At 45.8% G+C, this 17,847-nt stretch overlaps 1 protein-coding gene across 3 annotated transcripts in view; it reads right to left on the minus strand.

Annotated features, from left to right (window-relative positions):
* HMMR (hyaluronan mediated motility receptor) overlaps nt 1-17,847 on the minus strand; it is a 261,939-nt gene that overhangs the window by 187,209 nt on the left and 56,883 nt on the right. For all 3 annotated transcript variants that reach the window (XM_069199359.1, XM_069199357.1, XM_069199358.1), the window contains exons 5-7: nt 15,262-15,450; nt 14,739-14,825; nt 14,293-14,404 (exon numbers count right to left, since the gene is read on the minus strand). In XM_069199359.1, the coding sequence (XP_069055460.1) occupies nt 14,293-14,404; nt 14,739-14,825; nt 15,262-15,450 (388 nt within the window). The remainder of the gene's footprint in view (nt 1-14,292; nt 14,405-14,738; nt 14,826-15,261; nt 15,451-17,847) is intronic.

The following is a 17,847-nucleotide window of genomic DNA, read 5'->3' on the forward strand; positions in this document are numbered from 1 at the left end:
TGGCACCCTGAGGGGAGTGCCATGTCGACTTACTCGTTTTGTCCTCACTAGCACACACAAGCTGGCAAGCAGTGTGTCTGTGCTGAGTGAGAGGTCTCCAGGGTGGCATAAGACATGCTGCAGCCCTTAGAGACCTTCCTTGGCATCAGGGCCCTTGGTACTAGAAGTACCAGTTACAAGGGACTTATCTGGATGCCAGGGTCTGCCAATTGTGGATACAAAAGTACAGGTTAGGGAAAGAACACTGGTGCTGGGGCCTGGTTAGCAGGCCTCAGCACACTTTCAATTGTAAACATAGCATCAGCAAAGGCAAAAAGTCAGGGGGCAACCATGCCAAGGAGGCATTTCCTTACAATTATTATATTACTTACACTGTAAGCATCTGTTTGTGGCATGTAGTGCTGTAGATTCACATGCTCTGCATACTCCTGCCATCTAGTGTTTGGTCCGGAATGGTGAGAGTTGTTTTTCTTCAACTAAGTCTTTCAAATCATGAGATCGAGTGACGACTCCTCTCTGTAATATTGCGCATGGGCACCAACTCCTTTGTTAAACTGTTGTCCCACAGACGGATAAGGGAGTGGAAGAAGGAAAAGTATAGATTTTTGGTGCGCTACCACATCCACACAGTAGTGTTTTGTCAAAGTGTGGTGTGGACCATGTAGCTGCCTTGCAAATGTCAGCTACAGGAATGTTTCCAAGGAAAGCCAAAGTAGGGCCTTTTTTTCTAGTAGAGTGCGCTCTATGGGTAAAAGGCAAAGGTCTCTGCCTTAGCATAAGAAGTCTATATGCACTTGACTATCTGTCTGGCTGTGCCAGAATGGGTTACCTTTATGTAGTGGTGAAAAGGCTAGAAAGTTGCTTAGTTTTCCGGACCTCTTTGGTCAGGACAATATAAAACAGGAGTGCTCTTGACATAGGGTGTGAAGGGCTCTTTCTGCAACAGTCTGGTTGTGGGAAGAAGACTAGTAGTTTGATAGACTGGTTACGTAAAACTGTGAAACCATTTTAGGGAGAAATTTTGGATTAGTGTGTAGAACTGCCTGGAGCTCAACAACATGCCTGGAGTGAAGTGATGGCAACTAAGAAAGCCACTTTCCATGCAAAGAATTAAAGTGGACATGAATGGAGTGGCTCAAAAGGGGGACCCATAAGCCTGGTGAGCAGAATGGTGAGGTTCCACAATGGTATAGGGGGTACCCTAGGTGGAACTATATGTTCAAGTACTTCCAGAAAAGCCTTAATGACTGGGATTCTGAAAAGGGAAAATTCCATTCTGTAGATAGGTTACGTCTCGCAGCCATAGCAGCATAACAGAAATGTAGGCTAGATTTGCTTTCTGCAAGTGGAACACACAGCAAATAATCTCTTGAAAAGTGGCTTTCATGGAATCAATGTGTTTGGGTTGGCAGTGCCAAAACGAACAAGTTACTTACCTTCAGTAACGCTTTTTCTGGTGGATACACTAGCTACCTGTGGATTCCTCACCTTATGAATTCGTCCTTGCGCCAGCATCCGACGGAAAGTCTTCGCTCGATGGCATCTGTCGCTGTAGATACGCATGTTTTGCAATAGCTCGCCATCTGGTGTTGGGCCGGAGTGTTACAAGTTGTTTTTCTTCGAAGAAGTCTTTCGAGTCACGGGACCGAGTGACTCCTCCTTTTGTCTCCATTGCGCATGGGCGTCAACTCCATCTTCGATTGTTTTTTTTCCGCCATCGGGTTCGGACGTGTTCCTGTCGCTCCGAGTTTCGGAACGGAAAAATAGCTAATTTCAGAAGATTTGTCGGTATTGTTGCGTTCGGGGTCGGCGTAGTTAGATTCAACACCGCGTCCAAGATCGAAGAGCTCCGGTGCCCTTCGGGGTAATTTTTTCGATCCCCCGTCGGGGCCTGGTCGGCCCGACCGCGTGCAGAAGAACGCCGATGGAACGGACCCCGTTCCGTTTCTGTCCCAAATGCCACAATAAATACCCCTATACAGACCAACACTTGGTCTGCAACCTGTGCCTGTCACCTGAGCACAGCGAAGACACCTGCGAGGCCTGTCGTGCGTTCCAGTCCCGAAAAACTCTGAGACCGTCAAGCCAGAAGACTTCAAATGGCGTCCGCGCCGACAGCCCACCGGGAGTTCGAGGAACAAGAAGAGGAGGGATCCTTTTCGATCCAAGAATCGGACTCCGAAGGATTCGACGATACACAAACCGTGAGTAGGATGTCGAAAACCACTCAAAAGAAGATTTACAAGGCCCAGGGGATGCCACTGCCATCAGGCCATGGCTCGACCCATAAATTCGGTGACCGACCGTCGGCACCGAAAAAGGCCCAAACAGTGCCGAGATCGTCCGACTCCGGTCGAGACACCGGCACGCAGCCTTCTCGGGACCGAGAAAGTGCTGGAGACAAGCATCGACACCGAGATACCGTTGTAGACACGGCTCGACGCCGAGACAGCGGCACCGAAGAAGATCGACGCCGAGAGGTTTCGGCCCCGAAAAAGAAAAAAGTCACCTCTGAGCTGAAAAAAGATGCAGACAGGGTTTCGGTGCCGAAACAAACTGCAACCGACCCAGTTTCAGGCTCTTATACAGAAGAGCACTCGCTAACCTCCCAAATGCAAAAGCATAGGTTTGAGGAAGAACTACACTCAGCGGATGTAGACCATACGCAAAAGCGTATTTTCATACAGCAGGGGACAGGAAAAATAAGCACCCTTCCCCCTATTAGAAGAAAGAGAAGATTGGAGTTCCAAACTGAACAAACACCACAAACAAAAGTGGTGAAAAAAGTTACCCCACCACCCTCTCCTCCACCTGTGATTAACGTCTCACCAGCACAAACTCCATCACATTCCCCAGCTCACACCACCATGAGCCAGGGTGACCAAGATCAAGACGCATGGGACTTATACGACGCCCCAGTGTCAGATAACAGTCCGGAGGCATACCCTACGAAGCCATCTCCACCAGAGGACAGCACTGCGTATTCTCAAGTGGTGGCTAGAGCAGCACAATTTCACAATGTAAGCCTCCACTCAGAACAGGTTGAGGATGACTTTTTATTCAACACACTCTCCTCCACCCACAGCTCCTACCAAAGCCTGCCTATGCTCCCTGGTATGCTCCGGCACACAAAAGAAATCTTTAAGGAGCCGGTCAAAAGTAGGGCAATCACACCAAGAGTGGAAAAAAAGTATAAGGCGCCTCCTACAGACCCGGCTTTCATCACTACACAGCTGCCACCAGACTCTGTCGTTGTAGGAACAGCTAGGAAAAGGGCCAACTCCCACACATCTGGAGATGCACCACCCCCAGATAAAGCCGCAAGTTCGATGCAGCTGGTAAAAGAGTCGCAGCACAAGCTGCAAACCAGTGGCGCATCGCTAACTCCCAGGCACTACTTGCGCGCTATGACAGAGCCCATTGGGATGAGATGCAACATCTCATTGACCATCTGCCCAAGGACCTACAAAATGGGGCAAAACAAGTGGTTGAGGAGGGACAGACCATTTCCAACAACCAAATCCGCTCCTCCATGGACGCTGCAGATACAGCTGCACGGACAATTAATACATCTGTAACTATCAGAAGGCATGCATGGCTCCGAACGTCTGGATTTAAACCAGAGATTCAGCAAGCAGTTCTCAATATGCCTTTTAACGAAAAAGAACTGTTCGGTCCAGAAGTGGACACAGCGATTGAGAAACTCAAAAAGGACACGGACACTGCTAAAGCCATGGGCGCACTCTACTCCCCGCAGAGCAGAGGGAATTATAGCACATTCCGTAAAACACCCTTTAGAGGGGGGTTTCGGGGTCAAAGCACACAAGCCAGCACCTCACAGGCAACACCGTCCAGTTACCAGGGACAGTACAGAGGAGGTTTTCGGGGACAATATAGAGGAGGGCAATTCCCTAGGAATAGAGGAAAATTTCAAAGCCCCAAAACCCCTACTACTAAGCAGTGACTCACATGTCACTCACCCCCTCCACACAACACCAGTGGGGGGAAGAATAAGTCATTATTACAAAGCATGGGAGGAAATCACTACAGACACTTGGGTTCTAGCAATTATCCAACATGGTTATTGCATAGAATTTCTACAATTCCCTCCAAACATACCACCAAAAGCACAAAATTTGACAAAACATCATTCCAATCTCCTGGAGATAGGAAGTGCAGGCACTATTGCAAAAGAATGCAATCGAATTAGTGCCAAACACACAAATAAACACAGGAGTTTACTCACTGTACTTTCTGATACCAAAGAAGGACAAAACGCCGAGACCAATCCTAGACCTCAGAATAGTGAACACATTCATCAAATCAGACCACTTTCACATGGTCACACTACAAGAGGTATTACCATTGCTAAAACTACACGACTACATGTCAACTTTAGACCTCAAGGACGCGTATTTCCATATACCAATACACCCATCGCACAGGAAATACCTAAGGTTTGTATTCAAAGGAATACATTACCAATTCAAGGTACTGCCTTTCGGATTAACAACCGCACCAAGAGTCTTTACCAAATGTCTAGCGGTAGTCGCTGCACACATCAGAAGGCAGCAAATACATGTGTTCCCATATCTAGACGACTGGCTAATCAAGGCCCATTCGTTAGTAGAGTGCTCAAATCACACAAATCAGATCATACAAACCCTCTTCAAACTAGGGTTCACCGTCAACTTCACGAAATCCAACATTCTGCTGTGCAAGGTACAACAATACCTAGGAGCCATAATAGACACAACAAAAGGAGTAGCCACTCCAAGTCCCCAAAGAATTCAAAATTTCAACACCATCATACAACGCATGTATCCAACACAAAAGATACAAGCAAAGATATTACAACTCCTAGGCATGATGTCTTCATGCATAGCCATTGTCCCAAACGCAAGACTGCACATGAGGCCCTTACAACAGTGCCTAGCATCACAGTGCTCTCAAGCACAGGGTCATCTTCTAGATCTGGTGTTAATAGACCGCCAAACTTACCTCTCGCTTCTGTGGTGGAACAACAAATTTAAACAAGGGGCGGCCTTTCCAAGACCCAGTGCCACAATACGTAATAACAACAGATGCTTCCATGACAGGGTGGGGAGCACACCTCGATCAACACAGCATACAAGGACAATGGAACGTACATCAAACAAAACTGCATATAAATCACCTAGAACTACTAGCAGTTTTTCAAGCACTAAAAGCTTTCCAACCAATAATAGTTCACAAATACATTCTCGTCAAGACAGACAACATGACGACAATGTATTATCTAAACAAGCAAGGGGGGACACACTCCACGCAGTTAAGCCTGCTAGCACAAAAAATTTGGCGTTGGGCAATTCACAACCAAATTCGCCTAATAGCACAATTTATACCAGGGATCCAAAATCAACTCGCAGACAACCTCTCTCGAGATCACCAACAGGTCCACGAATGGGAAATTCACCCCCAAATTCTGAACACCTATTTCAAACTCTGGGGAACACCTCAAATAGACTTGTTTGCGACGAAGGAGAACGCAAAATGCCAAAACTTCGCATCCAGATACCCACACAAACAGTCCCTAGGCAATGCCCTATGGATGAACTGGTCAGGGATATTTGCTTACGCTTTTCCTCCTCTCCCTTTCCTTCCTTACCTGGTAAACAAACTCAGTCAAAACAAACTCAAACTCATATTGATAGCACCAACTTGGGCAAGGCAACCCTGGTACACAACGCTGCTAGACCTATCAGTAGTACCCTACATCAAATTGCCCAACAGGCCAGATCTGTTGACACAACACAACCAAAAGATCAGACACCCAGATCCAGCATCGCTGAATCTAGCAATCTGGCTCCTGAGATCCTAGAATTCGGGCACTTACAACTTACCCAAGAATGTATGGAAGTCATAAAGCAAGCCAGAAGGCCATCCACCAGGCACTGCTATGCAAGTAAATGGAAGGGGTTTGTTTGCTACTGCCATATTAATCAAATACAACCTTTACACACAACTCCAGAACATGTAGTGGGCTACTTGCTTCACTTACAAAAATCTAACCTGGCTTTCTCTTCCATTAAAATACACCTTGCAGCAATATCTGCATACCTGCAGACTACCTATTCAACTTCCCTATATAAGATACCAGTCATTAAAGCATTCATGGAGGGCCTTAGGAGAATTATACCACAAAGAACACCACCTGTTCCTTCATGGAACCTAAATGTTGTCCTAACTAGACTTATGGGTCCACCTTTTGAACCCATGCACTCCTGCGAAATACAGTTCCTAACCTGGAAGGTTGCATTTCTCATCGCCATTACTTCCCTAAGAAGAGTAAGGGAGATTCAGGCGTTTACAATACAAGAACCTTTTATACAACTACACAAGAATAAGGTCGTCCTAAGGACTAAGCCTAAATTTTTGCCAAAGGTTATTTCACTGTTCCATCTAAATCAAACAGTGGAACTTCCAGTGTTCTTTCCACAGCCAGATACCGTAGCTGAAAGGGCACTACATACATTAGATGTCAAAAGAGCATTAATGTATTACATTGACAGAACAAAGAACATCAGAAAGACTAAACAACTATTTATTACATTTCAAAAACCTCATGCAGGAAACCCAATATCAAAACAAGGTATAGCCAGATGGATAGTTCAATGCATCCAAATCTGCTACCTTAAAGCTAAACGACAGCTGCCCATTACACCAAGGGCACACTCAACCAGAAAGAAGGGTGCTACCATGGCCTTTCTAGGAAACATCCCAATGCAAGAAATATGTAAGGCAGCCACATGGTCTACGCCTCACACATTCACCAAGCACTACTGTGTAGATGTGTTATCCGCACAACAAGCCACAGTAGGTCAAGCCGTATTAAGAACATTATTTCAAACTACTTCCACTCCTACAGGCTGAGCCACCGCTTTTGGGGAGATAACTGCTTACTAGTCTATGCAAAACATGCGTATCTACAGCGACAGATGCCATCGAACTGAAAATGTCACTTACCCAGTGTACATCTGTTCGTGGCATCAGTCGCTGTAGATTCGCATGTGCCCACCCGCCTCCCCGGGAGCCTGTAGCAGTTTGGAAGTTACCTTCAACTATTTGTATATGTATCATCTCAACCTTAAATAGGTACATACTTAGTCACTCCATTGCATGGGCACTATTACTACAATTCAACTCCTACCTCACCCTCTGCGGGGAAAAACAATCGAAGATGGAGTCGACGCCCATGCGCAATGGAGACAAAAGGAGGAGTCACTCGGTCCCGTGACTCGAAAGACTTCTTCGAAGAAAAACAACTTGTAACACTCCGGCCCAACACCAGATGGCGAGCTATTGCAAAACATGCGAATCTACAGCGACTGATGCCACGAACAGATGTACACTGGGTAAGTGACATTTTCATTCCTAGCTGTCCATGTCGACGAGGACGTCATAATGGCACGGCTCCACGTGACTCCGTCCGACGTCACCATGCCAATAAGAGGTCCTCGTCAGCGTGCGGACGTCAGTTTCACCTCATTTTTTTCATGCCTTTGAGGCGAGCAGGTGAGAACCGACCCATAAAAAACGTAAAGAAAAATACATATACACAAGAATACTTCCCATAATTGCATATATTCACATGAAATATAAGTAATAGATTACACCCATAAATACATATATACACACACACAAACAAACATAAAAACTTTTGCAAGATATCTGTGCAATCAGGAAGGCAACGGGGAGGCGTGAGGAATCCACAGGTAGCTAGTGTATCCACCAGAAAAAGCGTTACCTAAGGTAAGTTACTTGTTCTTCTGATGGATACAACTACCTGTGGATTCCTCACCTTATGAATAGAGTCCCAAAGCCGTATCGCATTCAGTGGTGGGTGCCCGCCTGATTACACCAAGAAATCCTGCAATACTGAGCGTGCAAAATGGCTGTCCCTCTTCACCTCAGAATCCAAACAGTAATGTTTTGCAAAGGAACGGAGGGACATCCAAGTTGCCGCCTTACAAATGTCCACTAATGGAACTCCTCTTGCTAGGGCCGAAGTTGCCGACTTAGTCCTAGCGGAATGGGCCCGGATACCCTCAGGGGGAACTTTCTTCGCCAGAGAGTAACAAACTTTTATACACAGGATGACCCACCTGGAGATTGTTCGTTTCTGGACCGCTCTGCCCTTCCGCTGTCCAACATACCCTACGAACAGCTGATCAAGACTAAATTCTTTTGTTCTCTCCAAGTAGAAACTAAGAGCCCTCTTAGGGTCCAATCAATGGAGTCTCTCTTCATCCTTAGAGGGGTGGGGAGGAGGGTAGAACGAGGGAAGGGTAATAGTCTGTCCCATATGAAAAGGAGTGACAACTTTTGGCAGAAAAGCTGCCCTGGTTTTCAGCACCACTTTATCAGGGAAAAACATGGTAAATGGGGGTTTAACAGAAAGGGCTTGAAGCTCCCCAACCCTTCTAGCAGATGTAATTGCATTCAAGAAAACAGTCTTTAGAACTAAGTATCTTAACGGGCATGAATGCAAAGGCTCGAAAGGCAAACCCACCAGAAATGTCAATACCAGATTCAGGTCCCACTAAGGCATGTGAAAGGGCGTGGGAGGAAACATTAACTAATCCCTTAATTAACCTATTTACAATCGGAGATTTGATTAAAGAAGGCTGGTCCGGAAGGCAAAGAAAAGCAGACAGAGCTGCCAAATAGCCTTTAACTGTAGCTACCGCACATCCTTTCTTTGCTAAATCAAGAGCAAACAAAAGAACATCTGAAAGGTGGGCCTTTAAGGGATCTTTCTGATTTTCTCCGCACCAAACCTCAAATTTTGCCCACCTACTGGCATAAATGGATTTAATGGAGTGTCGCCTGGACGACAGAATAACATCCACTACATCCGGTGGGAGAGAAAATGAACTCAGGTTGCCCCGTTCACCTCCAGAGCCTTCACCTTCATGCATGGAGATTGGAGGGTGTAGAACCTGCCCCAGAGACTGTGAGAGGAGGTCTGCCCTGAGTGGGAGACGGAGAGGAGGGCACTGAGAGAGTTGAAGTAGATCGGTGGACCACACCCTTCTCAGCCAATCCGGTGCCACCAAGATGACTTGGGCCTGGTCTTGACGAAGCTTCCTCAGAACCCGAGGAATCAAGGGTATTGGGGGGGGGGGGGGGGGGGGGGGTGGAAGTCACGTAAAGTAACTGGCCGCTCCAGGACATCTGAAACGCGTCCCCCAATGCTCCTTGCAACGGATACTGGAGGCCTCAGAACAACGGACAGTGCGCGTTCTTCAGAGTGGCGAATAGATCCACCTGAGGCGTACCCCACATCCCGAAGATGTAGAGGACCAGGTCTGGATGGAGACACCACTCGTGATCTACTGAGTAGTGACGACTGAGACTGTCCACACGTACATTCAGAGCTCCGGCCAAATGATTTGCTATTAAGCAAATCTGATGGTCCTGAACCCAGGACCAGAGTCGCAGAGCCTCTCTGCAGAGAAGGTACGACCCTACTCCTCCCTGCTTGTTTATGTACCACATCGCGGTAGTGTTGTCCGTCAGGACCTGACCCGACTGACCACGAAGGGAAGGGAGGAAGGCCTTGAGCACCAAACTTATTGCCCGCAACTCCAGCAGATTGATGTGCAACATCTGTTCCGCTGGAGACCAATAACCCTTGATCTCCAGTGTAAGGAAATGCCTCCTTGGCATGGTTACCCCCTGACTTTTTGCCTTTGCTGATGCTATGTTTTGAATTGAAAGTGTGCTGAGGCCTGCTAACCAGGCCCCAGCACCCGTGTTCTTTCCCTAACCTGTACTTTTGTTCACACATTTGGCATACCCTGGCATCCAGGTAAGTCCCTTGTAACTGGTACCCCTGGTACCAAGGGCCCTGATGCCAGGGAAGGTCTCTAAGGGCTGCAGCATATCTTATGCCACCCTGGGGACCCCTCACTCAGCACAGACACACTGCTTGCCAGCTTATGTGCACTGGTGAGGACAAAAACTAGTAAGTCGATATGGCACTCCCCTCAGGGTGCCATGCCAACCTCACACTGCCTATGCAGTATAGATAAGTCACCCCTCTAGAAGGCCTTACAGCCCTAAGGCAGGGTGCACTATACCATAGGTGAGGGCACCAGTGCATGAGCACTGTGCCCCTACAGTGTCTAAGCAAAACCTTAGACATTGTAAGTGCAGGGTAGCCATAAGAGTATATGGTCTGGGAGTCTGTCAAACACGAACTCCACAGCACCATAATGGCTACACTGAAAACTGGGAAGTTTGGTATCAAACTTCTCAGCACAATAAATGCACACTGATGCCAGTGTACATTTTATTGTAAAAAAACACCCCAGAGGGCACCTTAGAGGTGCCCCCTGAAACCTTAACCAACTACCTGTGTAGGCTGACTGGTTTTAGCAGCCTGCCACACTCGAGACATGTTGCTGGCCACATGGGGAGAGTGCATTTGTCACTCTGTGGCCAGTAACAAATCCTGTACTGGGTGGAGATGCTAACACCTCCCCCAGGCAGGAGCTGTAACACCTGGCTGTGAGCCTCAAAGGCTCACCCCCTTTGTTCCAGCACCACAGGGCACTCCAGCTAGTGGAGTTGCCCGACCCCTCCGGTCACGGCCCCACTTTTGGCGGCAAGGCCGGAGGAAATAATGAGAACAACAAGGAGGAGTCACTGGCCAGTCAGGACAGCCCCTAAGGTGTCCTGAGCTGAGGTGACTGACTTTTAGAAATCCTCCATCTTGCAGATGGAGGATTCCCCCAATAGGGATAGGAATGACACCCCCTCCCCTTGGGAGGAGGCACAAAGAGGGTGTACCCACCCTCGGGGCTAGTAGCCATTGGCTACTAACCCCCCAGACCTAAACACGCCCTTACATTTAGTATTTAAGGGCTCCCCTGAACCTAAGAATTTAGATTCCTGCAACTTGAAGAGGACTGCTGAGCTGAAAAACCCTGCAGAGAAGAAGACACCAACTGCTTTGGCCCCAGGCCTACCGGCCTGTCTCCCTCCTTCGGAAGAAAACTGCTCCAGCGACGCTTTCCCCAGGACCAGCGACCTCTGAATCCTCAGATGACTGCCCTACTTCCAAAAGACCAAGAAACTCCAGAGAACGGCGGCCCTGTTCAACAAAGAACGCAACTTTGTTTCCAGAGGAGCAGATTTAAAGACCCCTGCAATCCCTGCAAGAAGCGTGAGACTTGCAACACTGCACCCGGCGACCCCGACTCGACTGGTGAAGAAACAACGATACAGGGAGGACCCCCCGGAGACTCCAAGACTGAGTAACCAAAGTTGTCCCCCCTGCGCCCCCACAGCGACGCCTGCAGAGGGAATCCCGAGGCTCCCCCTGACCGCGACTGCCTGACTCTGAATTCCCGACACCTGGAAAAGACCCTGCACCCGCAGCCCCCAGGACCTGAAGGATCGGAACTCCAGTGCAGGAGTGACCCCCAGGAGGCCCTCTCCCTTGCCCCAAGGAGCCCCCCCCTTGCCTGCCTGCAACGCTGAAGAGACCCCTTGGTCTCTCATTGAAACCTATTGGAAACCCGACGCGTGTTTGCACACTGCACCCGGCCGCCCCCGCGCTGCTGAGGGTGTACTTTTTGTGCTGACCTGTGTCCCCCCCGGTGCCCTACAAAACCCCCCTGGTCTGCCCTCCGAAGACGCAGGTACTTACCTGCTGGCAGACTGGAACCGGGGCACCCCCTTCTCCATTGAAGCCTATGTGTTTTGGGCACCTCTGACCTCTGCACCTGACCGGCCCGGAGCTGCTGGTGTGGTGACTTTGGGGTTGCTCTGAACCCCCAACGGTGGGCTACCTTGGACCCTAATTTGAACCCCGTAGGTGGTTTACTTACCTGCAAGAACTAACATTACTTTACCTCCCCCAGGAACTGTGAAAATTGCACTGTGTCCACTTTGAAAATATCTATATGTGTTTTATGTAAAAAGTATGTATGCTATTGTGATTATTCAAAGTTCCTAAAGTACTTACCTGCAATACCTTTCAAATGAGATATTACATGTAGAATTTGAACCTGTGGTTCTTAAAATAAACTAAGAAAATATATTTTTCTATACAAAAACCTATTGGCTTGGAATGGTCTCCGAGTGTGTGTTCCTCATTTATTGCCTGTGTGTATGTACAACAAATGCTTAACACTACTCCTTGGATAAGCCTACTGCTCGACCACACTACCACAAAAATAGAGCATTAGTATTATCTCTTTTTGCCATTATCTTACCTCTAAGGGGAACCCTTGGACTCTGTGCATGCTATTCCTTACTTTGAAATAACACATACAGAGCCAACTTCCTACAACCAGGTTCCCCAGATGAGCTCCCCACCCTAGAGTGGAAGCATCCGATACCTAGTAGCCCCATTGGCAGGGCCACTGGAATTCTGTGATTGTGCGGTCACAACATTTATAGCATATTTATGCATCTGATGCATTTGCCACATAATCCATTATCTGCAGATAGATTTTAACAAAATTATTGTTTCCAGCTCAAAAGGTTCAAAAGTTACTAAAAACTCTGCAATATGTTGCTGCCCAGTGAAAGGCACTTTGGAAAGGTTAACTCTTCAGCTTTCTGTTGGTTAATGCTATGCCTGGGGTTAAGCTGGAACTAATGAGGCACAACCTATGTCCAGACCATGTTGTGTAGTGTAAAAATGACAAAATAATGAAGAAATACTATCAGAAACCATGTTGCATAATTTGTCTTTTCACAAAGCATAATTTAGTCAACCCTGCCGGATAATTTGGTCCTTTTATGCCTCATAATTCCAATGGTTCTGCCTATTGGCGAGTAGTTACACGCTAACTGTGTTAACTTCTGAATGGGACTACTAAAGTTAGGAGTTCAAGGCATCAAAATTTGTTACATTAAATTACACAATGCCCGTCAAGCAACTATTAGAATATTGCCACACTCCCAATTCGCCCAGTGCCCATTTGCAGATGCTGCCCATAAATCAGCCTTCTGTCCGCATAGGAAGGCATGTAAACGATTCCACACCAAGGATTCAGACATCTAGGGAGTGGGCTGAACAGAGCACTCTGGGATAGGTAGATGTTACACTTCACAGCAAGTTGTCATTGAGAGGGAAGGACCCAAGAAGTAGATTGGCTAGTAACCAACTCCCTCCAAGGGCACTTAAAAGGTATAAAAAAAAAAAAAAAGAGGCATACTTGCTCCCCAGAGGTCAGATCTCACCTGGCTTGGAGAACAGGCCCAGACGACTGCCCTGCAGACCTTGAACCTGTCAAAGAAAGGCTGCGCATGCTGCTCCTTGGGGTAGCAAAGATCGAAATGTACCCATGATGTCCTGCTCATCAAGAAGACTGCAAGAGTCCATTGCCTGAATTTTGTGCTCATATTACAGGACCACAAAAGCTAAGGAAGCCTGCCTGGGCAAGTTGCTAACCCAGACCACCGCGGTTCGTCGCAGCGCACCGTGGGAAACAGAGACTCGGAAAAGATGCACTTGAGTCTGTTGGACCCAGGAGAATCAGAGCGCAGTTTTGTTGCCCGGAAGGAGAGTTACTGTCAAAAGAAAGGAACAGCTTTTATGTTGTGCCCAGCAGCCAGTAATCCAGTGATGACTAGACTTTTGCTGGAATGGACTTTTGCTGGACCAAAGACGAATATGAGAGCCACTGACCCCAATCGCCAACACTGCCTCACGTGGGACTAAGGACTACCCTGAGGAAGACCCCAGGTCAACAGGCACACCATCTTCAGCATCCTGTATTCCTTGCATCAGGACTATTCCATGGAAGTCAATGGCAAGTGGCCATTAATGCTGGAATTTGTCTTTAGATGACTTTTCTTGTGAAGCTAACTGTTCCTTTGGACCTTGTTGGTCCTTCTATCTAGCTCTCTGCTAGAACTGGTTGCCCAAACTAACCAAAACTGACTGGATACTGAATTTGCACCCCTCCCCCCCCCCAAAAACGACACCTCCTCTTTACCCAGGAGCCATACAAGGAGCAAAAGGAAAAGTGTTTGCTGGGTGCAGCAGACAAGCCCAAAGATCAAACCGCAACTCTATCCTTAAAGAGCTCCGACACTGCACTGCCTTGTCGCTGAACATGTGAGAGCCATCAAAGGGCATGTTGGGCAGTTGAAAACATATGTAAATAAAATACACAAAATGTAACACAAACTAGTTAATCGGCAGTGATATAGCCAGAACCAAACAGTGCAGAGACCTCTCTTTACAAACCTATGTCCATTTCTTAAACAATAAACACATTAGCTTACCTAGATACTTGTTCTTTTCTTGTAAGGCACTTGAAGTAGTTTTAGAGGCCTCCAAATCAATGTGCAGCACTTTGATCTGCTCTTCAAAGTTTATCTGCTGAGAACTGAGCTCCTAAAGCAAATAGGAAACTTTATCAAGCCAAAAGACGTAGGATTGTACGAAGAGCACAATAACATCAACAAACCTTCAACAATCTCAGCCAACATTGAACGTAAACCAACTGAATGATCTAAGACTAACAAATAGGGCTAATGAGTTCCAGCTCTCAAATGAACTACAGATCCTGAAGGGTAGTGATCCTGCTTGTAAGATTAACTTTACCTACCAACATCCTCAACTGAATTACCTGCCATGCAAAGGGAGTGGATGAGTACCATTGCGTGGGTTGGAGGTGTTAAAGTACCAGGGTAAAAAGATTAAAACCCAAGACGTTTAAGTTTCTTGCCTTATCCTTAAGCTCCAGCTTATTCTTGGCTTCCATCAATTCCACACAAAGGGCGTTAATCTTCTTCTTTGTGCTGTCATCCGAAAACTAAACAGAAGTTTAAAAAAAAAAAAAAAAAAAAGTCATAGGATGGCACGAAAGGACTAGAAGTCAAAAGGAAAAATACTACTAATGCAGCAGTTAAATGACAAATTATATTAGGCTGGTGAGCAAGTGTGTAATGTTACTGATAACATTACTGCAAGAAAATGTAAGCTTTACATGGTACTTTACAAGGTGCGAGTCTGGGAAAGTATAAATGTACCACAGGTGCCGCAGCCCAATTTTTGCATCAGTGCACCCGTCCACAAGGAGCACAACAAATTGCTAATGTAAAGTCACACTAACTCAAGAGTAGACTATTAGCTCTTTTTTAAATTACAAATTAAACCACAAGGCAAGATAAAGTAGGATTTGGTAAGATCTTACAGATTGCGAAGTCCCAACAGTGCAGTAAAACTGGTCAATCTAGAACAAATCTTACTTTGGCTTTCATTAACTCATTAGCCTTCTGCAAGTCGGCGAGCTGTCTTTCCAATGATACTATGCTAGCTGCCAGAGCTGATTTTTCTCGAACTGTTGCAGTCAGCTTAGCTTCAGTCTTCTTAAATTCCTCCCCTAGGTCATGGAGCTGCTTGTCCTGTTCACCACGCTCTTTAACCAATGCCCGGATCTGAAAGACATGGCAAGGAGTTAGAGGTTCATAATACAAAGTGTGTAAGTGTGTAAGTGTACACATACATAAACACACACATTCCAGCAGAGCATTTACACCCTGTTATTCAGCTAAGGCTGATATTATCCATGAAAGGATTACAATCCACTACTACCCAGCCTCCCCCCTCAGCCGCCCAAAAATAAATCAGGGCATTTTTTTTTTCTTAAAGGCATAAATTTCCCCAAAGTAGAAAAGTGTTAGAGGTGGACAATTAAGCACCTCAAAGGATAAGGCCACCGCTTGCTAATTATCACACAAATTAAAATAAACATGTGCTCACTCCTGAATGCAACACAAAGCGGTTTAAACCAAAGGCAACATGTAAACCACGTAAGCAGTGCACACACAGTAGGAAAAGTCAGACAAAAAAATAAATAAAGCAGTGAAACTGTACAACCAATTTAAAAAAAAAAGAGAATACTTTTATGAGTAAAACACCAAAATGACAATTCAGTTTTTTAAAAGCGTATTCAAGTTTTTATTTACAATCACAATAAAGAAAAATTAAGGGTTAAAGCCTTGTGCCAGGTTGAAACGTTCTCAAAGCAATCAGCACTATCAATATCTGTGCAGTCCTGCAATGCTTAATTCATTATGAAGACCAACATTAGATATTAGTCTCTACACATTTAAAAGTCATATATACTTCTCTGCATTCATGGCATGCGCTTCTGTGGTGGGAACAGCAGGTTTGTAGGTTAATACCACGTTCCCAAATCCTCAATTAGCCCCTCATCAGATTTTGTAATTCTATTTTAATCTCTTCAGCCTCACACCATTCACCCGTATCTTGCAGCTAACTACTGTAGGAAACTGGCTCCTTATATGGTATACCAAAATGAGGTATACCGTGCTAACAGTCAAGGGGCAGGGGTGTGGAATTTAAGAAAATATCTACTTGTCCATGGGACAGGTTGCTTTATAAATCTACAATAATAAAGTTTTACAAAAGCCATGTCAAAACAGACATGCATTGACAAAGCCAAAAGACTGACCAATATTAGACCTGTTGCCTTTGCTAATGCTGGTCTATATTCATAATTTTCCATAATATTGTTGAAGCTGGTTACAGAGACTTTTCATAAAGACTTTTTTGCATGCATAAACATTGTAATAAAGGATTCTTCAAAGAAATGTTACCTAAATTTCACAGTACTTTAGCAAAACGTTTTCCCCTAGTTGCACTGTTGTGAAAAATTTTTTTTTGAAAGGGAGAAATCATCAAATCCTGTTCCAGCAAAAATTTGCATTTAATCAGCGAGCATTCTGGGAGCATTATAGGTAGCCTCAAATTTAATCTTTGCAAACGTGCGTCCACTTTTTTTTTAATTTTATTTTTTACTGGAACCATTGCAGTCCGAGCTTACAATATTTATAACGCTTACCCAAATAAAGGCTTTCCATTAGCGAACCTTAAATACAATTTCAACTAGCATTAAGATATGAACACATTCTCTCAACTGCAGACAATTCCTTTACCTGCTCTTTAATGTGGTACTGTAAATTGGCAAAGAGTATGTGTAGCAGGGGTTTGGGTTTACTTCTCACAAGGACAAAATAAACTTGTTGTCCTTGACCCCAAACAATAAGTCCTGGCAGTCGGGCTATAGGAATTCCACGCCCCTGCAGAGGTTTCCTTACTAGTGGACAGAGCTGGATTTAACAATCCGCGGGTGCTCTTTTAGGTGGAGTGGTAGTATGGATAGCAGCTTTAGGCTTATCAGAGAGGAATGCTAGACATCTGCAAATGCAATGAATAAGTGACAATTCAAGGAGATCCACACAAATTATAAAAAAAAATATATATTTTTTTTAAAGTATATTTATGTATGTTTTGGCACCAGAATCAGTACAGTCACATAAGTACGTTTTCCTAGAAAAACCTTTACAGATTAGGAAATTCTTGAAAGCTGCAATATTATCTTAAGAAAGAAAAAGAAAAAAAAAAAAAAAAAAAAAAGGCAAACTGGTATAGTACAATGACTTACGGCACCAATCTCCTGGACTTAAGGCAAGTAAAGGGGCAGCCAGGTGCAGGGGTGTAGAATGGCGTTTGGTACCATTGTTAGTCAATGGGGATTGGTCTGGTTGAAAAGAGGCTGCAGGTTAGGACTGGGGAGGCAGTCAGGGTGAACCACCAAGTGCGCTCAGTTCTTGCGATGCTCGGGGATATAGGGACATCGGTAGACCTCTTCTCCTCGATCTGGGGCGTCTGGGTGCAAAGGGTTCTTTGATAATCAGGTTTGTCACCAGTGGTAGTAGTTGTGGAGGGTGCCCACAGAAATGGGCTGGGGGACTAGTCCGGCTTAACCAACAAGTGGGATCAAATCTCACAAGCCTGCAGGGCTCAGG

The sequence above is a fragment of the Pleurodeles waltl genome, chromosome 7 (assembly GCF_031143425.1).
Source record: "Pleurodeles waltl isolate 20211129_DDA chromosome 7, aPleWal1.hap1.20221129, whole genome shotgun sequence".
Classification (NCBI taxonomy): Eukaryota; Metazoa; Chordata; class Amphibia; order Caudata; family Salamandridae; genus Pleurodeles; species Pleurodeles waltl.